Below are 25037 nucleotides of genomic sequence, written 5' to 3'. Positions count from 1 at the left end.
GCAAACTGTAAGGGATGTGATGAAGGAAAAGCAAAACAAAACTGATTACAAAGCAATGACCTACACAGTTATGTTGTTTGCTTCCTTATGCTACACCCAGCCTTTCATTTTGTGCAAACATGGCACAGTGGGTAGCATTTTCTCTCTTTCTCTTCTTTCTCTCTTTGGCTAAAGCCTTATGACTTTCCTGGACTTTAGCATCAGAATGGCTTCACAAGTGTAAATAGCCTGATACCAGCAAGCCCATTTCATAGTCAATAAAAACAGAGATGGGCTGCACTGCAGGGATGAGGACAGCCTCTGTGACAAAGCCAGGCTCCTTGCAGCAATGTTGCTCAGCTCTAGAAAACACACCTCCTTCTGCCTGCACTCACAGATGCTGAGGCTGCCCCCATCCCCTTTCCCCAGGTCACATCCCAGGGCTGCAGTCAAAAGCGTGGCCTCAGGAACAGGGCTGCACTCCCTTGTACATACTGGTCACATCAGTGGCTGACAGTGTAGTTTCTGTCTGTTTCAGTGTCATTCCTGCAGTAATGGGCTCAGCAGGAACACTGGAAATCTCACTAAATATGTGGTACATAAATTCTCTAGACATATGGCTTATAATCGTCCTGAATAAAAAAAAGGTGCATATAGCCTAAATACACCAGTAGCAATGGAATTCTATAGAAAAATACAACCCCGTTCTTCATGTTGTCTCTGAGCCATAAAAATGAGTTCATGAACTTTATATGGAGGCTTGAGTTTTGCTAAACTTTAGAGTGAAGACACGTGACTATTTCTCCCAAAAGTGTGTTGTGCTCCTTTGTCTTAATAGTTGTCTTTATTTTGCTACTGTAAGGATTTGTGAGAGAATAGAGCCAGCTTCTTTACATACATTTTACATAAAAGACTTCTTATTCAACTTTAAGGTTGCTATTTAGATATAGCATAGTGTCTGGTGAGATCTTTTAAGGACAGCCCTTGTCTTCCAGTACTTTGTCAGACAGATACATGTAGACCTGCACATAGAGAGACAAAGGTGGGTGGGTGTGTGTCAACATTTTGTTGGCAGAAGAAACCTGCAGATATGTTCTGCTTTAACCAGAAAAAAAAGAAGTGGATTTGCTTGGTTTCTACTGCCAACAAACCCAGCTACTAAGAACCAAAGTGATGCTCTTTTCACGGTCAAATAATGGAACATTTATATTCTCTATGGAGCAGATGTGAAAGTGATATGTCATGTCACTGCTGTCTGGCCTGAGAGAAACAAGCTAGTGTTCAGTGCCTGCCAGGAGTTTTACTATTAAGACAAATCAGAATTACATGTCAGACACAGGGATCAGTGCAAGCTCTTTGTTTGCAAAAAATATGCTGTAAGATCTCACTTGTCTACACTGTAGAAACAAACAGACAATTTCTCCACTCAGAAAATCCCAGGAAGCTCCAGTTTTCCATTTCCTCACAGCCCATTATTACCAAAAGGACTATTTCTTATCATCCCTGGGACATTCACTTACTCATCTCCACATGAACTACCAGTAAAAAAAAAGCCAAACCCTGCCTGGCTGCAAGAAGGAAACAATATTCTCCTTTGCACCATCCAGCCAAATTAAGGGGTTGGATTGCTCCTCGCCCTTGCCCTTGGGAACATGGGGAATACCCAGAGCTGGAACCACAGTGGCACAAAATCTGTTGGAGGAAACCACAGGCAGGATACCAACCACCCTCGCTTCCACACAAGCCTCCTTGGCTAAGGTTGCTCCAGTCTGTGCTCTGTTGTACAGCTGCTGCCCAGCTGCTGCCCAGCTGCTGACACCGCATCCTTTCTGACCAGCCTTAGTGCCAATAAAACCTACTGATCACATAGACATGGGGCCGTGGTTTCATCGTCACGCACCACAGACCTCCAGATCATATGCTCTCACCCCAGCACCCCTTAAGGGGGCACAGAGGAGTACATTTGTGCTTTGGACCAAGTCTACATAGCAATCATGACTTCCAGGACTTTGCTGTCCATGTGACTCTGAGACAGATACCAGTCATAGTTAGGGTAGCAGAGATATTAATGTGTTTTAGCTTCCTTTAAATCAAATGGCTTCTCCATTAATCTATTTGATAAACTAAAATCTCTTCCTACCAGAAAAAGTCACATTTGGGATTTTTTATTCCTGTCCCAATATGGAACAAGAGATTGGCTAAGGAAGCAGCTACCAGATAAATTCCAGTTTAGGGGAACAGAAATTTATTTTCTGAGTCAACCTTTGTTGTCTGGGTAGCTAAAGTGCAAACCAGCCTGCAAAACCAGATAACTTTTTCCCCTCCCTGAAAACCTGGAGAACAATCTGTGAAGTGCAGATTACTTTTTGAATAAAGTGAGTAAAAAATGTCATCAGTGTATGCCTTATGGTAGGGAGCATTATTTTCCAATTAAGATGAAATTAACCTCAATTTGCCTGTGTAAATGCAAGGAATCCCCTTAAAGGGGGCTGTCTCAGCTTCCTCTGCCTGGGGAGGAGACTGGCATAGAACAGAGCGAGGGGTGATGTGGCTCCTGCCAGTGCCTCTCTGACAGTCCCTCAGCTGACTGCAAAGTGAGCAGACAACTCCTCCCAGCCACTCTTTCAAATGCTCAGTTTGAAAATGAAATAAACTGATGAACAATATGTACCTTCAGCTGACAGAATTCTGACTGAATTTTCACAGAAAAAGAAAATTGAACTGGTGGTCACTAATAATATCACTTCCCCATTTCTGTATTAGAATCCTTTTTTTTTTGTGATGCTCCAAGGCAAAGCACAGCACTGCTAGAAAATGAAGGCTTCTGGAAAAGCAGTTTTTCTGGATAAAGGGGGAAATGAACATTGAATGCCTTGCTCTTCAGAAGGGCAGGAATGACTTTAAACTGTATGATGTTTTTCCTCTGTTCCTCTTTGTCCTGACAACAGAAAATAAGGTAATTTCCATTTTTCAGCCAACTTCTGCTCTCAGTTGTACCATAATATATACAATGAAAACAGTTGTATGATTTGTATTTCCTGTTTGACGCTAACAGGTTATTAACCTGTTGATCCAACCACATAATTTTTATATCCTTCACATTATCTTAACTGAAAATCCATGCACAGTAGGAAGGGGGAATTAAAATACAACAGAGCAAAAATACAGGGTTTGATTCTAGGAGTTTTGAGGTAAAAAGGAAAAGATCCAAGTGCCTTACGTTCCTGCAAGGTTCTCCTTACCATTACTGACCTGATGGAGGGTTTCCCAGCTGGTATAAATGTAATATCAAAGCCCATAATCCTGATCAACCATCCAGGAGGGCTGATGCTTTGTAGGCTAGAGCCTCCATCTGTAATTCCCTGGAGCCTGCTCCAGGCAATATGGCACAGCATGCTGTATCATATAGATCAGTTACAACTGAGCACAAAGTGCAAAGCTGTGTTTACCCTGAGAACGCTGAGCCACTTCCAATGGCAAGTCAGCAGTGAAGATCCTCCATCGAGATCTCACCTGCACTGGGAGCACAGTGCAGAGGCATCATGCTCCGGGCAGCCCGACATCACTGTGAACAACAGAGTGCAACATCTGCAGGGCCTGGCCCTGCAGCAAACAGGAAAGAAGGAGCCAGTTTGAACGACTTCAGATTCCTCAGTGGACAGGAAGCAAGGATGAAAGCCGAGGACACCATCTGGGAAAAGCACAATAGTTGAGGGAGAAAGAGCAACAGCTGAGGTAAGCAGAGGCATTACCACCTCTCCAAGAGTGAGCTGTGGAGACGATGCAACCTCAGGAGGGCAAGGAGTTGGTGGGCACTTGGAAACTGAGGAGCTGAATGTGATGGTGGACGTTGCAGTGCACCTCAGCCTCCTCCAGACTACCTGGATGTCAAGGTGGTGAGATCTTGGCAGCAGGGTCTACACCTTGCTGTGTAGCTTTGCTCAGGCATGTCAGTAGCCCTCAAGTTTGTCTACAGATTGACTGTTCAAATGCCCAATGTCCAGATTTATGGGTTTGGCAGTGACACTGAGGGAGAAACCCAAGACAGACAAATGAACTTGTTTTGCGAACTGTGGCATTATCCAAGAGCTGACTTGGTGGCATTGAAAAAGAAATAGGAAAAAGCTACTTCACAGAAGCATTTTTCTACTTTCTCTGGAAATGCTGGACACAAAATCAGAGGGAGGACACTTGCCCCCTTGCAACCGTTCCTCTGGCTTCTCCCAAAGTGCAAGACAGAGACTTTTGAGTCAAGTGGGTAAGATGCCAAGGCACACAGAGATTTGGAAATGGAAACAGCAAGAGTTTCTGACAGTTTCCAGTCACAGCTATGTACCTGCCTTCCTAGACACTCAACATCAGTGCTCTCAGGGAAGGTGGACACAGGAAAATGGAGATTGTTTGGACTGTAAGAACTATTTACCACCTCCTATCATCTGAACTGTGAAGAAAATAGATGGGTTGATATACTTGTTTTATTTTGGCACTTAACTGTTACCTGACATAATCTCAAAATACCTTTGCAAAATGGTTCTTTCTCCCTTGCAAGTGTTGCTCAGCTCCTGACAACAAGCAGGAGGATGAGCAATGCTCCACAGCAGATATCTGGTATCTAACCACTGCCTGCCCTTCAGCAGGGGTTGGAGGAGCAGAATAACATGGGGTGATGCGGGACAGGACATGTGCAGGTCAGAATAACTCTCAGACAGAGGTAGGGAGTAGGGGCTGAGGTCTTTGTGAGAAAGTTCCTGTGTTAGGGGCCAGCAGAAACTGCAGCAGAGGCAAGGAGCAGCCCAGCAACTGCCCTGTTAACTGTGTAGTTCCTCACAAGTGGCAGTCCTGCTCTAGGGCTTACTGTCACTGAGTGGCCAGCATGGGAGGAGAGTGTAAGTGGGGAAGACAGTGGTCAGCACTGTCCTCTCATCCATGGAGCACCTTAACAATTTGTAAAGAGGTTTCTTTTCTCCCTTAGGACTGTTGCTAAGGAGGAGTCATACCCCCCAACCTGAGCTGAAACAGGACATGATGATGGTCAGGACCTCAATCTAACCTATTAATTACTTAAGTGTCATCAGTACTATCAAGTAAAACCAGAGAGGATGACTGCCTTGACAAGGACTTGTCCTGCATGCCTGAAGATTGCAGCATGGGGCCAGAAGCGTCTTTCCAGTTAGGACTGTGAATCTGGTGGCAAATGTTCCAGGGTCATTTGCTGTCACAGTACTGAGTCCCACACATCCCTTGCCTCCAAAAGTGTGTGACCACATCCCAATGGATAGATGGAACCTGGACCTGTGCTGCCTGTGCTACATTCTTGATGAACTGAACCACCTACCCCCATGTATGTCATTAAATTAAATCAGGATCAAAACATGGTGCTGCAGGTAAGCCTTCATCTAGGATAAAGTGAATTTAGACTTTGAACCATTGGTTGGAGCCATTATTGACTTTTCTGGACCTATTTTTTAGCTTGATTTCATAAAGAAATGAGGCTACTGTGACCGCGTATATTCACCTGATTGTATGCCACCTTCTAACAGGTGGCACCCCCAGAAAAGGGGTTTGGTGTGATCTTTGCTCCTGTTGCATCCTGGAGAGTCAGTAGGCCACAGAGATGCACAGAGAGCCCAGTATGATGATGCTTCTGCCAAAGCTTGGAGATGTTTAGATATCAACAAACCTCAGGACAAAAAACTGTAAGAGACATGGCTTTTCCCATTCTTAGTGCTTACACTTGTTGATACTGGTACTGCTCAGCTTTTTAGGTTTATGCAGTGCTGAACCTTGATGACAAAGAATCATATATACTGTGAAGTGCTTAGGAGTTTGATACCATTCCAGAAAACTGAAAAAACAGTAGCACATTTGAAAGTCTTGGCACCTCAGATATTTACATCAAAAAACAATGCACCCTCATCCTTCACATGGTAGAAACTTAATAAATGACAGTTGTCACCAACCATATTGGTTCAGAAACATCTTAGTTTCTGACTTCTTAAGCAATTAAGATCTTGATGTTGCTTTGAAGATAAATTTTTTGTATCTATCTGGTCATGCTCTAGTCATAAGAAGAAATGAGTCCTTCTTCTCCCAAAAACAGGACAAACAAGGTAGTTTCACTGCTTCTTTTTCTATCTTAAAACAGAAGCCTCCACAATGGGAGTTTAGTCATTGGATTCATTTTCACGAAAGGTTTTGTTTGATTGTTGCGGTCCTGGGAAGTAGCTGCTGGAGAACAGGGCAAGATTTCCACGGACAAATGGATGAAGAATATTATTCAGCCAATTTAGATGATAATTACTCATATGAATACACTAATGAAAGCAACATCTGTGAAATGGGTGACTATTTCATATTTAACACCCATCTCACTACCGTCCTCTACACTCTGGTATTTTTGCTCAGCCTGCTAGGAAACACTTTAGTGTTATGGATCCTACTCAAATATGAAAACCTTACATCTTTAACAAACACCTTCATCATGAATCTTTGTGTCTCTGACTTAGTCTTCTCCTGCATGCTGCCTTTTTGGATAGTGGACCAGTCTTTCGGATGGATTTTTGGCGAGTTCCTTTGCAAAGCGGTGAATGCCGTTTTCTCCATTGGCTACTACAGCGGTGTTTTCTTTTTGACTCTCATGACTATCCTGCGGTACGTATGTGTAGTGAACCCCCTTTCAACTTTGAGATCCCAGACACGGTGCTACAGTTTTCTGGTGTGCTTGGCTGTTTGGACTGTTAGCGTATTAATTGTGGTTCCCGAGGTGATTTACACCACAGTGCAAGAAAACTTGGAAGAGAACAGGACCTGTGATTATGCTGACTGGAAATGGAAAAAGGTGGACATTTATCTGAGAAATGTACTCTTCCTGTTTTCCTTTGGAGTTATCGTATTCTGTTACTTCAAGATACTCATAATCCTGCTCAGAGCAAGATCTCGCAGAAAGCACAGAACCGTGAAACTCATTCTCATTATTGTGGTGGCTTTTTTCCTGTGCTGGGCACCCTACAACATCCTCAGCTTTCTGATTAGCTTTCCACCATCTACTTGTCAGTATGCAAAAGACTCCATTCTTGCCTTTCACATCAGCCGTAACATTGCTTTCTCCCACTGCTGCCTCAACCCTGTGCTCTATGTATTTATTGGAGTCAAGTTCAAGAAGCATTTGGCACAGTTATGCAGTTGCTGCTCACACTGTGGCAATGGTCAAGTCTCCAGCCCCAGGATCTGCTCTCAAGGTAAATTCCAGCATGAAGGTGCATCCATCTACTGAAGCAAGACCTATTAGGATTAGTCCTGGAGGAACTTCCAGATTTTGCATGCCATGGATAACCTCTAATTCTTAGAGGCACTTGCCTGAGAAAGACACACAAATTTACTCTTTGTAAAGATTCTGTGTATGGAAAATAACAAAATGTATTTGCAGTGGGATGGAGAGCTGAGAATGCTGAGAAATTACTTCATTGGCCTGTAAATCTTAACTTTAAATTTTTTGCACAGTGAGATGGATTTTCTCTCATTTATACTCTGTTTTTAAAAGAAAAAAAAATTTGCCTATTCTTTTGGGCTCCAAAACATCAAGTTTTAACAGAAACATTATTGCATATCTCTTTCTTGCCAGATTAAAATACTTGGATTGTATATAGCAATGGACACATAAGTATTTTAATAGCTTTTAATGCTTTTCAGTGTTTATCAGTGCTTAACTCATTGGACTTTCTGGAGGGGGCTTTGAGGATTAACTGTCCTGACAATAGCTACAAGACCTCTGAATTTCTGAAGTTCTCAGTGCAAATGTTCTTTTATCTTTTGGTAGACAAATATATATATAAAACTAGATTAGTATAAAGGCAGTATTTTGGGTCTGAAATGGAAAGTTTGGGAGAGTCCTAGAGGGAATACAAGCTGTTAAGAAGATACTTCAGTAAGGTACTAGTTTTCCTTCTGTTACTGCTCCTTGCTGCAGGATTCTTCCAGTCTTTGAATACCCCCTTCAGGTGGCTGCAGCAAATTGACAGCCCATCTCCTGAGCAGTGCAGGAGCATATTTGCCTCTAAATGCTCTTTCCCTCCTTTTCTCCCTTTGCAATGGTACTGAAAAAGAATTAAACTTCTATAGTGCAAGAACAAATGGCTTCATAAATAGAAATAGCTTGCTTTATTTGTAAAATTAATGTTTGGCTATTTTTTTTTAATGGAAACTAATATTCTTCTTCCTGCCAGCTCAGTAGGTCTTTTTTCCCCAGAGAGGGTAACATATAATGTGTACTCCAGTGTAGCTGGATGACAAAGCCCCTGGAAACCAGAATATTTCATTTCCTAGCATTTGTATAGAAAGCCAAGGTAGTTTTGCTGTGGTATCAAGCAATGATTTGGCAGTGGTTCTAAGCAACAATTTGGCTTTTTGGGCATCCATCTTAAAATGTCTATGCTTTTTCTGCACTATTTCATTTGATCTCTAAAGATCATCTGGAAGAGACTGCAGATTCTTCACAGCTGTTCTATAGTTTACAAAAAGCAGAAACTCAGGTATGCCCATAGTACAATATCCTATTTATGAGTAAATCCAGAAGCAATAATACCTAAGGAAAAGCCTAAGAATGGGGCAAACATATATGACATAATCCCAAATAGTCTTCCTAGGGCTTACCCATGGTTTCTAGTTTATGCTTCAGTTTACTTGCCAGAACAAAGTGATCATATTATGTCCCTTATCATCAGATGAGCCTTTGTGAACAGATCAGTCCTGGTATCCCATTACTACAGTTACAGACTAAAACTTAAAAAATTAGAGAGGTTACTAATTAACACCACAGGGGAACTCACTCATGTTCAAACAAACCACAGAAAAGTAGAAGTTGTCATTTTTGCTGGCTGTGGTAGAGACTTGCCTTTGTGTCTTGTCTCCTCATAAGAAACATTTGAAATTAATGTGGTTGCCTCTATGCACTTCAAGAGACTTTAGACTGGGGACTCAATAGCAGAGATAACCTATTGAAGGACAAATGAGTCCAAATTCTTCCTCTGTTCTGGCAAGGACCACTTCACAGGCACCAGCAAAGCTCTACAAGATGAAAGTACTGTGACCATGAGCATAAGAAGGCCTTGTGCACCTACATCATTTCAACAAGCTGTCATTCAACTCATAGACCTAGAGCCACACAACACTGAAATCTTTACTGTCAATACATTTTATATTTATCTTTAAAAAGTTGAGAAGTATAACAGAAGCATGGAAGACTGAAATGATCCTGCTCTGCCCAGTTTTTAACAAGTTATTTTAATCTATTTGTTGCTTGAGTATATTTTGTTACAGTGTATCTGAGCATGTAAAGGGGATGCTTAATATTACCTGACTGTATTGCTGCCATAACCAAAGTCAGAATGTGGATATTTTGCCTCCTCATATAATGAAGTGGTACTAATAAACATTCAGAAATTCAATGGAATACTACATTGTAAGTATTGTTCTCAGCCCTTGATAACTGTCTATTATAAAAAAGGTATTTTTAATTGAAGAAGTAATTATGAATTTTCATAGCTTAATTTGGCTTGGAAGAGACTTTTTGAGGTCATGCACTCCTCCATGCTGCTCACAGAAGTTCTGTCTTTCCTGTCAGCAAAGGTTACTCAGGGCCTTGTCTGGTCAAATTCTCAAGGTCTCCAAGAACAGGGACTCCATAATTCCTCTGGGTCCTTGTTCCAATGCTTAACAACTCTTAGGGTGGATTTCTTTCCTTCTACATGAATAAAATGTCTTTTCCTGCAACCTGGTGACATTGCATTTTCCCTTGCCTTCTCTCTCTCTTCGCATTATGTAATGGAAAAGAGCCAACAGATCTCCCCTAAGCCTTTTTTTTTTCCTGGGACTAAACATATCCCAACCAATCTAGTCTCCTCATACGTCATGTACGCCAACTCCCTGTAAGGCACTTGGAGCTGTATCCACTGTCAAGTAAATATGTTGTTGCTTATACACATATGCCATTAAAGATTTGTATTACTAAAGCCACTGGATATGTCTGGGGATTGGCGGTCTGTGCATCTCTCTCCTTCTGGGAACTCCAGATGCTTGGAAAAAACAGACTGTTCTGGATACAACATCATGCTTGGGACCTTGAATCTTTAATTTCGATCAATCAACTATTATGTGGTCTGAGCAAATGTAGAACAGAGAGAAAGAAGTTTGTGAAGTGAAAAAGGAGAAGCCTATTTGCTTTTGGAAGCCTATTTGAGGAGCAGTGACACATTGAGCAGTGACAGTACTACAATTACTGTATAGTGTCAGGGGTGCCTTTATGCAGGATGGCACCACTAACTCTAATTTCAAGTTACAATTAAATAGATACGCTCTTGCTGCTCTGGTTAAGTACATATTAAGTTCCATCCAGCGGGAATGGCAGAGCAACAGCTTCTCTCACAAGCAGCTTAGCTGGATTAGGCTCTTCCCTACCTGTATTTTTGGCAGGTTAACACAAAACTGACCCTCACTGCTATAGCCTGTTGGAGCTCCCACCTTCTGTGCAGCCATGGGAGCCTGTATCAGTCAATGATCTACCAGCAGGGAAAATCCTCACTGGTAAGGGTTAAGGCAGGTAATCAAATTAATCCTTTCCATCACTAATGCAAACTGTCTTAAACAAAACAAGCAAACTTAAAATCCACACGTTTAAGAAAGCATCCTACTCAAATCAATGATAATTTTGCTTTTGCAAGAATCAGACTCATAATATGTGCAATGCATTGGCAAAGCACAGCATGCACTTCTTACTGCCAGAAATATTTTCTTTGAGAGTCAGGATACCTTTATTTATATATCATTTCCAAATATTGAGTTTACTGAAATCATAAATAAAATTCTATTTTATCTTCTCCTTATGGTTACTCAGCAGTTCAAAATGCCCTTGCTCATCCAGTGAAGCAAGAAACCAAGAAGAACAAAGGAAAGTGCAGGGAGTGGAGTACTCTCTCCATATTCAGGAACTGCTGAGGTAACAGAACTAAAATATTTTTGAGTTTGTTGAGTTTGTTTCATACCTCCAAACAATGCTGCTTTATAAGGTCAAGTTCTGTTTCTTGATGGCGGTATCATTCCAGTCACCACAATTAGCTCTTAATCTCCTAAACCTTAGTGTGCTCTTTATCCATGTGCCATCCACCTATATGCACGTAGGGGACTTGGGTTCATTTAAACTGCACAGTTCAGAGTCTACATCCTGGCTCTCCCATATCATTGCTGATTCAGCTGAATCAGCACCAACAGCTCAAAATCTTGGTACCTACTTTGTCCGCACAGGAGTGAAATGCAGCCAGTCCTAAGCAGTGATAACTCCTAAGCCCAGTGTGCTCTGGTGGAAGTCAGTCTCAGAATCTGACCTGATATTAGCAGAATACTCCTCCAAGCTCCTCAGCCATCTTGTCTAAAATGCTTCCAGAGGTTTTCCAGAGCTTTGCTGGTTTTTTTTATGTTGTCTGTTTCCATCTTTATACCTGCTGACAATTATTTGTCCACCTATTCAAAACAGAATGCAAACAAATGCAAAAAGTGCTTCCAAAGTTTTCTCCCCACAGTCAAAGAATGTCTCTGATGATGAACAGCAGCCTGTTGTTCAGTCTAGCTACAATGGTATGTTAATCCACTGAGGGTGACCAGGGAAACTGGGAGTTTTCTACTCTCATAAAATACCTCAAGCGCCTAGAGGAAGCAAAACCCTCTCCAGTCATTATATAACATCAACTAACTCTTTAAAAATTCTAAAGAAAATATGTAGCACATGTAACAATAATGTCAGACAGATGGAAAGAATGTATTCTCCGAGATCATGAAGAAATATTTCCAGAACCTACTATCCACAGGAGACCACATTTTTTTTCTCTTATTCCTTGTTTGGTTGTTTTGACTTTTTTTTTTAATAGATTCCAGTTATTTAAAAGGTTTAGTAAAGACCTGCTCTAGTCAATGAGGTACCAAAGTGTTGCCAGCATTAAACGGTTGATGACAGTGTATGATTTTTTCATCACAATTAAAACTAAAGGATCCTATATTTATTTGCAAACTTTGTATAGAAATGGTGGCGTCTAGTGAAATGTGAAAAAAAACCCCACCCAAACTCAAACCACTCAACATTCAAATTGTATTTTCAGAATCACTCTCAAGGAACTGCATCCAACATTAGATTTAACTTCTGATGTCAGAAGTCAGTTTCAGCCCTGAAATATTTATCTTGGCCTACATTTCAGCAATATGGAACAGAATGTAAACACGATCTTTAAGGATTCTTAATATATGTTAAGCAGCAATTTAGTTATTTGAGTTGATTGAAGTGGCTACCTCTGTTACATTCCACTGAGTAGTGAAAAGATTTTTCCCAACAAAGGCTTTACTTTAGCTGGGATGACTGACATTGCCTTTCCCAAGCAAGTAAAATGGATAATAATCTCCATCCAGCTTACCACAGTTTATGAAGAAGTTATTAAATACATTTTATCAGAATAAAAATAAAGGAAAGCAACACACATGGAGCAGATAACACATTTTTTTCTAGTGCAGTTTCCAAAAAGGAAAAATCTTGAACTTCTTTTATTGCTAAGAAATGAGAAAATATAGAAAATTATAAGGAAGTGTTGGTCAGCTACGGGCCTAGTTGGAAATGGTATATTTTCCACTGCAGAAATTGATGTGTATGTAAACATGATTCAATAATTAATGTCAATAATTAAATATTTCAGAAAGTAGTTTGTCACTACATAATTAAAAGGAGGAACAATTCATTCTAATTGATTATTTTTAAATAAAAAGTAGAATTGCACACTGACTTTTTGAAAATATGTTAAAAAAAATCTATTGCAGTGAAATTATATGGGATTTGATTTACCGTTATTTGCATCTGATGACTCTGAGATTACTTTTGGAAGACAGCCAGTTGTCTACAGATCAATGGAAAACAAACATTTGTTTTCAGTAGGTGCTCCTGGCACTGTGCTGCATGATTCAGCAAAGCATGCCAAGAAAATTCAGCTTGAAGGTTCCTTCCAAACTATGTAAGGCATCCCATTGCATTTCACAAGTCATGTGCCCACAACATGTGAAGCCCTATAACCTGTATTTCTGAGGACATTAAAATGCTTTTGAGCTATTCAAAAACTATACATTAGATTAATCACCAAAACTTAAGGTCACTTAGTCATTCTTCTGCATGGAGGATGAAAAAGTGAGGATGATGGAAACCATGTACAGTGACTATGTACAAAATGTATTTCCTCAAGAGTCTTGAAAATGGGATGCTTTGATCTTATGGCTGCCTAAGCTGAAATTCATGAAACTAATAAAGTCACAAGCATTGTGGCAAGAATTGATGACAAACTGCTTGCTCACAAGTTTTATTTAAAATCATTCATTTACCAAAGTCATGCAGAAAAAAAAAAAACACAAAGGAACTTAGTTTTCCAGTACCCTTCAAGTATAAAACCAGCATAGCCTATTTCAGATGCTGTGAAAGAAATGTCCTTTCAGAGAATCATATGCCTTATGGGAGGGTTAAAATCTGAAAAGGGGAAACAGTCTGCTTGTAGAAGGAGCTCAGTGCTGGAAGATAGTGTGCTGGGAGTGTTAGGAACCCCATGCCCCACATACCCCCCACACCCTGCCTCAGAAAGCACCCTCTTGTTCCAGTTTCAAACTCACTTTCTCCCACTCTTTTACTTTCCATGGCCTTTATTAATCCCTACCTACATCTTTCAGAGAATCACAGATGCATTCATGTTGGAAAAGACCTCTGAGATCATCGAGTCCAATCTTTGACCAAACACCATGTCAACTAGACCATGGCAAGAAGCGTCACATTCGGTCTTTTCTCAAACATTTCTGGGGGTGGTGACTCCACCACCTCTCTGGACAGCCCATTCCAGTGTCTAATTACCCTTTCTGTGAAGAAATTCTTCCAGATGTACAGTCTGAACCTCTCCTGGCGCAGCTTGAGAGTATGTCATCTTGTCCCTTGATCTTAGGGATGAGGATTTTCCTTCTGCCAGCCAGGGAAGAAGGGGGGAATCTGATGCTAGATTTATTGAACCTGACTTTCACATTTGCTTCAGTTGTCCATGCAAAGAGCTTGAAAGAAAACCAGGAAAGAAAAAAAAAGAAAAAAAAAAAAGAAAAAAAAAAGAAAACCCATCCATATTGAATAGTCCTAAAAGCAAGGAAAAGTTGGTATTATATTAAAAAGTTATTGTATTAAAACAACCAAAAGTTATCACATGAAAAAAATCTTTTCGGTGGTGTCTAGCAATAGGATGAGGTGAAATGGTCATAAACTAAAACACGGGAAATTCACCTCAACATGAGGAAGAAATTCTTTCCACTGAGGGTGGCAGAGCACCGGAACAGGTTGCCCAGGGAGGTCGTGGAGTCTCCCTCTCTGGAGACATTCCGAACCATCTGGATCCGTTCCTGTGTCACCTGCCCGAGGTGACCCTGCCTTGGCACGGGGGTTGGATTGGGTGATCTCCAGAGGTCCCTTTCATCGCTAACAATCCTGTAATTCTGTAAAAAGCGACCTTGTCTGAGGGTACCAGAAACACACCTCCTGAGAGGAAACCACCCCAACCCTGCAGCTGTAGCCGAAAGCAGCGATTTTTCCACCCACAGCCACTTAAACCCCTCCTGTTTTCACCAAAGACCTTTCCCCCCCACGGCCTCCGGGAGTCCCGGGCGGGGCTCCAGCCACCCCGGGGGTGGGGAGGCCCGTCCAGCGGCCTCACGGGAGTTGTAGTCGGGCGGGGAGCGGCGGAGCCTCACCCCGGGCCGCCTCTCCGCGACATGGCGGCGGCGGCGGCCGCGCAGGTACCGAGCGACACCTCCCGCACACCCGCCGGGGGAGCGCGGCGGGGCCGGGGGGGAAGAGGCAGCGGCTGCCAGAGGGAGCGGGGGCGGGGAGGAAGTAACTTCGGTGGCTTCCACTTGTTGCTGCTCGGAGCTGCGTTTCGAGGGGTGGAGCCCCGGAGGGGAGAGAGGTGTCGGCGGCCTTTGGGGTGCCGGGGTCGGCCTTGTGGCGGGGTGAGCGCGGGCAGGGCAGGGGCACATTAGCCCAGGGTGGGCTCTGGTTGCTGGCCTGGGATACCCCTCGAACGGAGATTCTCCGGCCCTCAGGGGCACCGCCGAGGCGGACATCGGCCACCAGCCAGAGCCAGTCCCCCTAAGTGTCACCGTGTCCACCTGGTGAGGGATGACTTTAAACCGACATGAACACCGTCCTCTGTTTTCTCCCCTCCTGCGGCTGTAGGAGGAGCGGAGTCACCCTGCTGGAAACCAAACACCCTCCCGTGTCCGTGCCCTCACCCCGCTATAAAGTGCTGACAGGCAAATATTTGCCGTTTGCCCCTAATCCCGCTTTGCCCTTGTGTCGGCAAATCTCCGGCGGATGGAGAGGGAGAGAGTTTTGCTGGCACACGGGGCGGCTGGGTCTGTCTCCAGAGCAGATGCCGGGGTTGCAGCCTCCTCCTCCGGCTTATGTTGATCCTGGTAATCCAGAGTGAGCAAGGAAAAGGGAAAAAAGAAAGGTTTTAGCGAACTGGTTGTCCGCCGCCTTTGTGCTCTGGATTCTCCTCGGTGGTGAGTCCTGCGGTGGTGAGTTGGACTGCGGAGGGGCTGTGCCGTGTTTTGGAAGCTGGTGAATTCCTTGCTGCTGCAGCTGCCTGTTCAGGAGCTCAGGACCCGGGTGTTTTCTGCCTGGGTCATCGCACCCACCCTCCTGCTGATGTTTGCAAGGTTTGTTTCACATACGGAGTTGGTCGGCTGCAGGTGTCACAATCCTGGTTCTGCTTCTTACTTGAAACCAAGTTTAAAGTTTCAAGTTTAAACAGAGGGAGCAGTACCAGGCCTTTGCCTCTTTAACTCCGAAGATCGAAAGTGGGTGTTTGATTTTATCCAGCTCAGACTTCATGCACACACGAGGCAAGCTAGGATGAAACTTTGAGGGTAAAACATGTTCTCTGTCTTGTCAGGAACAAGGCAACGTGTTCTTTCTTGATGTTTTTCTTATTTTCAGTTCTGACATGGCGTTTCAGAACATGCGGCAGAGGAGATAGACTGCCTTGCAGTAGTGTGTTTTATGTTTTCCAGATTTTATTGTGTACAGGGCAGTTTCCTGTAGTCTTTAATGATCCTCGTGGGAGTGCTTGAATTTAAAAAATGTGCTAGATAATCCAAATAGTGTCTCCAAACATTCGCATTCAGAAGACTGCACTGCAGTTAAAAAGTTGTATCTAAGATGCTTTGGTGCAAAACAAGTGATAGCCTATTTTGCTCTGCTTGTTGTAGTATAGAAAAGACAATGCAGAAAGAATCGTGTCCTGCAGAATATACCACCTAAGGAGTCTTTCTGCTGTGCCTTTTGCAATCGGACATGTCTATCTTGTACTGGCCTCATAAGCCACCAGCGTGCTTGTAACAAATGTGGATAGAGCCTTCCCAAATCTTCATTTGCGAAGCCTAGCCGTGATATTTGACAGCATTTGTTGTAAACATGGTTTCACTACTTCTTCTGAAGAGCCTGTTAGTTCGTTATGGAGTCTAATTTTGACGTATAAAAGAGTCTCTTATGTACACCATCTGATAACAGTGAGTGTATTGTATTTGCAGTCCCTCTCTCCACTGCTAGACGGTTACATAAAAGGAATAGGAATTTGTCCTAATGTCCTGGAGGCCAGGATCCTCTAAGACTTGTTCTGTGAGTGATCCACATCTAAACAAACAACTAGGGAGAGAAAACTCTTAAAGATGTAAAGAAAACTATGCAAAATTGTGGAAATTATGCAATGCACTCAAGGAAAAGTAGTGCTGATTTTTTTTTTTATCTCAAATTGTTATTTGTTTTTCTTAGTTGATTACATTTAAAAGTTAACAATTGCCTACTTGTCACATAAACCCTGAACTCTTCTAGTATTCTTTAGATGTTGTTGAGATTATTAAACTGAAGGGAACTGTAAGAGCCCTGAGTGCTTTCATTGTTACATATTACTGGGTTTGTTTATTTATTTGTATTACTATGTTTTTATGTGTTTGGTTTTGCCAAAGCAAGGAAACTTTTTAGCAGCTTGTATCCAGTCTAGTTCATATTTGCGTGTAGTAATTCCTGTTTGTCCAGGGAGTGGTGGCTGTTTGTGTCCAAAAATTCCGTAGTAGTACTAATTTAAAGTACTTTGCCCAAATGTATTCTGAAGATGGTTTCATATTTGTAACACTGGTAGAAGGAGCAGAGCCTTTTTGCAGAGTGCCTGGATCTCAGTGCTTGGTACAGCGCTGGGAAACTTGCTGCACAGGGCCTTGACTTGTATACCCTTCCCTGTGATTTAATATTTTTGTCCATCAGAGTATTCTGTGTTTGTTCATGGTGATCTCAGCAAAGATATTTATAAACAGTTAACCCCTGAATGTGTCCACCATGACATTTAATTTCCTTCTGGGAAGAAGGATGAGAACAGGAAAGCTCTTGCTACTGCTACAAGCCAGTTTAGGTTTTGAAAGTGAACCGGTTGGATCAGGGTATCCCTGAACAACTGGGCTCATGCCAAGCCTGCGTCATCTGTGAGCCTGTCTGTTCCCAGCCGGCCCAGCAGTGGCAGTCTCATACAGGCCTCTCTTCCAAGCTTTGGGGCTTGAAACTCTGAAATTTCCCCTTCCCTACAAAATGGTGACCTACACTAGAAAACCCACAAGAAAAGAGGGAGAGGAAATACTCTGTTCTTCCTGCTACAGAGGAAGGAAAACAAGAGTTCTTTCTGTTGGCTCTGGGGCAGCATGAATCACTTGGTGGCCTGTCAGTTTGAGTTGTCTCAGCGTGCTTTTCGCTTGCCTTGCCCTCTATTTGATCGACATGCATGTGGCCAAAACCTGTAATTTTCAGTGTTGCAGGTTGCTAGTTCACTGGGAAGTATATACAGGCCAGGAGTTGTCCTAGGGAGCTACCACTGCTGTTGGACATGTGCAGTGCTACTGGTGGGCAACTCTCAACACCCACCTGCCAAACTTCCCAAAACCATTAGCTGGAGGAAGCCCCTTTTCAAGTACCTTTGAAACTTTGTCTTGGAAAGCCTGTGTGGAATGGTAGATACAGAGGTAAAAAAATCCTGCTAAGGAAAGGTCCCATTCCAAAGAGCCGAGATGTAATAGTTGTTGCTTTTAACCTGTCCCAGAGTCTCGGAGGTTGCTGAAATGCTTTAGTCGGGCTGAGCTTGCTGAGGGAGTTAACAAAACTCAGAGACCAACTTTGGAGACCTGAAAAACATGAGAGTTTTTGAGATCTCCAAGCTTGGACCATGAGCAAGTTGGGTGTCATGAATCACCAACACTCCTTTGCAGCTGGAAGTCCTCTGCTGTTTCTATTTCTGTAGGTGTTCTGTAGGTTTCTATTTCTGTAGGTGTCTACAGGGTGCTCCTCAGAGTAGCACCTGAGCATCAGGTGTATGGCTTGAAGAATGTGTAAATAGTTGTGTGAGTTATGGAGAGGAAGAACAGGTTTTGTGGCAGGGAGGGTACACACGGGGGACATGGAGAGAATGGTTTAGGAGTATGAGAGCACAAATGGGGAAAATCCTTTTAACTTCTGAATGAAATTTATCTTTTCAACTCACCATACAAGCAGAGGGATACCTTCTCGAGGGGGAGTGAAATAGGATGGGAGCAACTGAGAAGAAGCAAGTCTCTGGGAGAGTTATGGTTAGGTTAATTGGTAGATATTAGTAAACAAGGTAGAACTCCTGACATGGGGCGAGGTCTGGTGTGTTCTAAGGAAAAAGGGCAGACGAGTTTGTTAAAAGTGATACTAGTGCAATTCCTGTTATCAGAAGAGTGCTCTTCTCTTTGTAAACTGACTGCTTCCTCAAACAGGGAATTTCTCTGGTCATGAGATAGGGCTGAGACAGGGTTGTCTTTGTGAGATATGTACAAGCCTGTGATGTTGTTTGAAGAAAGTGATCGTTTGAGTTCATGTTGTTCAACAGGAGTCTCTGTCTCTCCTCTGATGCAAAGTCTGATCTCTCGTCCTGTGTGGCAAAGTTCAGTGTAAGGTTTTAAAGAGTTTTAAGCCAGGCCTTAGAGTGGAGGTGCAATTCAGTAGGTGCAGCATTAAAAAAAAATTGTTAGGGTTGCCAACTTTGCCCACTTGAGGTTAAAAATTAACTCTGTCTCATGGAGTTCTTACCGTGCCACTAGTATAGTCATGTCTGTTGCCTAGTTTTGATCTTTTTCTAAGAACAGGTTGCAAATACAAGGAATAGGGCTGGAATGCAGGTCAGTTGTTCATAGAAAGGGAAGATTGCACAAAGAAATTTATAAAACTTTACTGATTCTTCTGTGTCAGTCTCTCCTTCAGATTAGGGGTGCAAGCAGCATTTTATGAATGTTGTTAGTTTGTGCACCTGTGCTGTAAAATGCAAATATCCCTAGAGCAGAAGAGTCTTCCCACAAAAATAGCTTTACTCTAAGGAGTCCTTAAGTATAAAATGCTTCTTCTCTGTGAGGCATTTGTGAAATACATGATTGTTTTTATGCACTTCATCTCGTTACTCTATTCTGCTATGCCAAAATAAACTTCAAAACAAGGTTTGTGTGTATCAACATGTGGAAAATCCAGCATGAGTTTGCAGCATGGTCTTATACTTGAGGTACTAGAAGAAATAAAAAACATTCCTCTAAAACGTTTTTGTTTGTCATTGAAATGTGAAGGTTTGTTGGTGTAGAAAATGCAGGGGGAAGATTAATTTAGCAAGAAAATTTCACTTCTCAGAATGGAAACCCTAGCTGACATTTAGGCTGCGCCTGCCTTTTGTTTTTAATTGTCCTATGTATTGTAGTCCAGCGTGTGTTTATATCAGTCACATTTCTTTGTATGCGGTGTTAAAGCACAAAGGTTTGAGTTGCCCAGTAAAAGCGTGTGTGTGCTTATGACGGAAGAGTCACTCTGTCCTTTTTACAGCTCGCTTCAGACTCTTACTTCCAGCAAACAGTTCTTCAGCTTCATGAACGTGCAGCTTTATGTACCTGCATGGTACAAAATGGGAAAAGCTAGCAGCACAGTTGCCAAGAATTCCACTGGGGCTCTGTTTCCTGTAACAACAAAGTACCAAGTAGTTTTTCCAGACAATTACTGGAATGAAATTATTTAGCTAAATCAGTGGTGTTGCAATCCTGAGAGTTAGGGATTTTCTTTTCCCAGTTCTTTCTTCATCTTTGCTGTGAGGTTTGTATTCAGTGTTCTTTTGTTAGTGTGTCTTGTAGCCAACTGTATGACCAGATAGGTTGGGGTTTTTTTCTACAGTGTACTTTGCTGTTATCAGTCAGTATCTGCTTTTATAGGACAAATCATGTTCACACCACACAAGGGAATAACACAGTTAAGGTTGTTGTGACTCACAAACATAAGTTTTATCTCAGTATCCTCACTTGTCTGTTTCGTTTCATATAGAATGTTAGAACAGGCATAGGACTGCAGGCACCAAATATTTAAAGGTCTTATGATACTGTTGAGGGACATGTGATGAAGTGTCCTTGTTTATAATGGCTGAACCAGAGTAGTTATGTTAACAGGAAATATTTCTGTAAGCAGTACAAAGTAGTGGATCTTGGTTTCCAATGAGTAGTTCTTGTAAATCTGATTTACTACTTAGTTGAATTACACCAAGTCTGCAGTGTGAGCTCTGCTCTTAGAGTACGCTGAAAATGCACGAGTGGGGAGTGGATTCTCTGATATAAGGCTATAACAGAGGTCTCACTGCAGCCTTTTCATCAGTGAAGGGACACTCCACTCATGGTCTTCCTCCCAAATTACTGTTCTGATTGCGCATGGGGGAGTGTAATATTTTGAAGACAACTACCTTCTGTCAAAGTTGGCCAAAATTGACCAATGAAGTAAAAAAAAATGTACCTGCTGGATATGCAGACATGATGTAGAAAATTTTATACAATCAGATTAAAAGTAGGTCATTGTAGCTACTCCACTAACCAATTTAATTACAGTCATTAAACTTTGTTTCCTGTTTTATATGTGTCTCACTCCCCTTCAGGTAAATCTTTTCTTTTCCTGGACGTGGGCTATTTCCTTTCTGCTTCTTTCTTTAATCTCCAGGATATCCTCCTCTGTAAAGAAGATTGTCACCCCCACACTGGTACTTACGCCAGCAAGAGAGGCAGGAACCACCTTCAGAGATCAGCAGGCACAGCCCAAGAGTGTGAGGAGGGACCGATGACGTGTTGCCTCCTCTGTGCCACCTCCTTAGTGTAGCTGCACTGATGTCATGGCAGCTCTGCAGTTCTTGTGCAAGTTAATGCCATCAGCCTTAGTCCAGTGCTGTTGTGTTGTTATGTAAGAGGTAATGATGCATCATCTGAAAAGCTTTTGACCCGCAGCAGGTCATTTGTGCCTGACGAATGTATCATGCTGGTTTTGCATAGCAGATATTTACAGGCGTACATAATAGGATAGGAAATGCTGGAGGAACAAGGTTGTGCTCCAAAGAATTCTGTGATCAGGGAGGATTAGATCAGGTGTTTACAGAAGTTCTTCCTATTTTGAAACACTGAGAAAACAGCTAAGGTGCGTTACCAGCTTTCTTTGCCACTGGAAGTGGGAGCTCTGCACCTTTCTGAGGGATGGACTGTGTTTTCTAAGAACACCTCTGGAAGGACCATGGAGGGGAGAAGTACCTTTCTCCCCATTTTGCAGAGGAGAAGGCAAGTAAAAAAGTTTCAGCACATTTGCCTTATGTAATAGCCCAGGTCAAAAGACCCCCTTCACCTCTGGGAAGAGAAGGGGTTAAATGCATGTCTTGGGGTTGGGAGCTGATGCAAGGAAGGGGGAGCTGTGAAACCTTGCTCCAGGTATTGAGAAAATGGGTGACGGGGAGTAGACAGAGGAGTGGGCTGTGCAGCCACATCCCTCCAGCTGACTTGTGGTCTCTGTTCAGGATTTTCACATTCTGCCTAGGAGATCCCAATGGGAATAAAGATGCATGTCTTGGGCAGATTTGACACAAGAGAATCAACCCATTGGGAACACAGCCTTCCCCTGTGCTGTGCCACTGAGCTGTTGTGACTTCTGGGCAAACACACTCACTTAAGCAGTGCTAGTGGTGCTGGGGAAACTCTAAACTGCCTTAGTCCTCCTCCAGTGAATATCTGACTGGGCACCCTGCTGGGAATTAGCACTTGGCAAGGTCCCATGCTGTGCCTGTCTGCTGTAGGATGCCCCATATCCTCCTCCCTGCTGGTTATTGCAAAATAAGGGCTCAATTCCCAATTACCTTCTCTTCCAGGCTCTCTGTACATGCCTGCCGTTGGCCTGGTCGTTGTTTTCCTGGCATGCCTCTTTGTGCCTCTGAAGTCTTGAATGGGAGCTTGTTCTGGCCTTTGGGAAGGACAGGCAAGATCCCCTTGTTTGGTCCTTGCTCTTTTCCTTCTTTGTGTGAGGCAGAGCATTTGATTTGGTCACACTTTTTAGCTTGCATTGCCCACATGGCACAATCTTCTCACTTAATCTCCTTTTTGTAGCAGTTGCCACACTGAACAGCTATGGCCGATGTTACTGTGTGTGTTTAGAAAAGGAAACATTGACTCAGTCGGATTGTTATTCTTGCTTTTTTTTTGTTGGTACCCAAGCTCAGCAAGTTGCCCGGAACTGTGGTAGTTCATATGTTCACTCAGTAGAATCAAGGTAGGAGTCTTGGGTATGTAATATTGTTGATTTAGGGTAAAAAATTGTGTTTGACACCACAGAAGGTCATCTGGCCTTCTCTCCCCGAAGCTACCCAGTTGTGGTGGCCAAGGTCCTTCACCGGACAGCACATGGCCCATGTGACACTTGAGTCATAACATAACAACTGCCATCAAAATATGGAAAAGGAAACTAGCAGGTAACGAAAGACAGGTATTCAGAGAAACACACTGGTAAGCCTAGTTTCAGCCTTCTCTTTATACTTTATCGTGTTTCTGTCTCTGTGGCTTTGTTAAGGTTTGCTTTGCTTCAAATGGAAAAGAATAGGGGATCACATCAGGACCATTTCGTAACAATACCGTGATACACAGGGAAGAATGGTCCATTTGATTAATTCAGACACCTACATCAGCCATGCCAATTTAGTTCTTTTGGGAGTGAAAGAAAGGAAAGAGAAAGAAGATGTAATAATTTGACCTAGTCACATTAGATTTCAAAAATTTGTAGGATTTTAATTAAAACTTAGTTTCATTGTGGTTAATCTTGAATTATAACAAACGCACTGAAGTGTAACAGCAAATTTTCTAAAGATTCAGTACTTTGGGTGTTGTGCTTGCTTGAAGATTTGGCTGTACCACTGCAGACGGAATTCTGAACAACCTTTGAACAGGATGCTTAATAAGTTCCCTATGTGGTTTTTGTGTGGCCTTTTTTTTTCTGAATGATTGTTCCCAGATTAGTGTTTGAAAGTTTAGATCCCCAGGCATGGTTATTTTAGTAAAGTGTTTTAGGCTTTTAATTAATTTTACTTACAGAAAGATTATCTATGAGTGCTAGGTATAACTCGTCGTTTTCCTAAGCAAGGGAGGTGGTGCAAGGTATGTTTATCCAACCAGGGATGTTGTAACAGAGCTTAAAATAAAGTGGTGTCCTCTTACATGTGTTGGGAACAGTGGGTTCTGAGAACGGGATGAGAGGTGTTTCCTGTGCTAAACCCAGGCTCCAGTACTACATCTTTTAGTAGCTCTTATGCATTAAAAGTACAGTGCCAGAGAATCAAGAATGCATCATTTTTTGATTCCTTGGTCCCTGCCTACTCTATGTCTTGAAAGTCTCCCTGAAATGGAAAAGTTGTCATATCTTTTTACTCTGCAGCCTGTAGGGAAGATCTAGCAGAGGGCTTCAAGAGGGAATATCACATGTCATTGGAACCTCCATCAGGGTCACGAGATGGATTGCATGAAATGCCAGCCTGAGATGGGCTGTACAACTGACTGTGTTGTATCTACAGCAAGAGAAAATTGCTCTCTGAGGTTTGCTCAGTAGTTTTGAAAGATATAACTGAAGAAATAACTGAAATGGAAAGTGAAATCTAGAAGGAAATAAAAAAGGAGATTTCTGGAAAAGAGTTGGCCTTGGAATTCATCACTAAACAGGATCTAAAATGCCAGAGCACCTCTCTGATGCTCATTTGAGCTGATAAAAACTTTCATTTAATTTTTGATTTTTACAGTTGCAGGTCTTACAGAGAAAAATAATCAGCGTCAACCCAATGGTCATCAAGGATATGAACTCTGCTGGTTTTATCTAGATGGATGAAAAGGTTAACAGCCCAGAAGGGGAGTTCCTTTTGTTTTCGAGATGGCAGCAGCTAGTGGTGAAAGCCAACTGCAGCGGATTATCAGAGACTTGCAAGGTACAGTGCCATGCTGGCAGAGACATTCTGTGGGCTGGACTGCATCCTCTGTGTTTTAGATAACACAGAGTAGAAGTTGTGTTTTCAGTTGTTACTCTTTCATGCAGCCATTATAGCAACATAATTCAAGGTGTGTGATGTGACTGACTTTTTTTGTGAGACAAGTGCTGTACCTTCTGCAGGACCCTAAATTCCTAAATCCTGCAAATTTAAACATATGAGATAAGAAATAAGAAATATTTTTCATGCAAGATAAGAAATAATTTTTAAATATAAGTTTAAAAAAGGTGTCTGTGGAGTGTGCATGGTGAGCTAGGACTTTGTTGGCATGCCTAGAGTATGCTGTTACAAGACTTCGTATGAGATAAGAAGGCCTGATTTTTAGACCCTACCTTGATGGGAAGCTGGTGTGGAGTTGCTGCTAATGTGGGAAGGTTAAAAAAACCAGGAGGCCAAACCAAACTAGGAAGGGAGATCCAGAGGAAGAGTGCTGGCGAATTGAACCTGCTGTTCTTGCTGCAGTGGAACCTAACTTATCCTCCACTAGACGTAGCCAACCTCATTTTCAACAGTTCTGTTGCAGGCAGAATTGGCAGCAGATTCTTAACAGTTTGCCTGCTCTCTGTCCTAATCAGCTGCTTATACAAAGATCTGGAT

General features: G+C 42.4%; 2 protein-coding genes across 6 annotated transcripts in view; both read left to right on the top strand.

The window, feature by feature from the left end:
- Positions 1–6192: 6192 nt before the first annotated feature.
- XCR1 (X-C motif chemokine receptor 1) lies at positions 6193–7252 on the top strand. Its single transcript, XM_032704457.1, has one exon. It carries the CDS (start codon positions 6239–6241, stop codon positions 7250–7252), a length of 1014 nt encoding a protein of 337 aa, XP_032560348.1. The 5' UTR covers positions 6193–6238.
- A 7468-nt stretch (positions 7253–14720) lies between these two features.
- Positions 14721–25037, top strand: part of FYCO1 (FYVE and coiled-coil domain autophagy adaptor 1) — a 45958-nt gene continuing 35641 nt past the window's right edge. For 2 of the 5 annotated variants that reach the window (XM_032677943.1, XM_032677953.1), the window contains exons 1-2: positions 15349–15744; positions 24198–24380. In XM_032677943.1, coding sequence (XP_032533834.1) covers positions 24326–24380 — 55 coding nt within the window. In that variant the 5' untranslated portion in view covers positions 15349–15744; positions 24198–24325. Of the gene's footprint in view, positions 14821–15347; positions 15745–24197; positions 24381–25037 lie in introns of those variants that run through there. The other 3 variants (XM_032677925.1, XM_032677933.1, XM_032677919.1) reach the window with 3 other exon arrangements.

Source organism: Chiroxiphia lanceolata, chromosome 1 (genome assembly GCF_009829145.1).
Source record: "Chiroxiphia lanceolata isolate bChiLan1 chromosome 1, bChiLan1.pri, whole genome shotgun sequence".
Classification (NCBI taxonomy): Eukaryota; Metazoa; Chordata; class Aves; order Passeriformes; family Pipridae; genus Chiroxiphia; species Chiroxiphia lanceolata.
The sequence above is the reverse complement of the archived record's forward strand: the minus strand, read 5'-3'. Positions and strand labels throughout refer to the sequence as shown.

Excerpts from the sequence above, each read along its gene's own strand:
- XCR1 (XM_032704457.1), top strand. The coding sequence starts at position 6,239 with ATGGATGAAGAATATTATTCAGCCAATTTAGATGATAATTACTCATAT.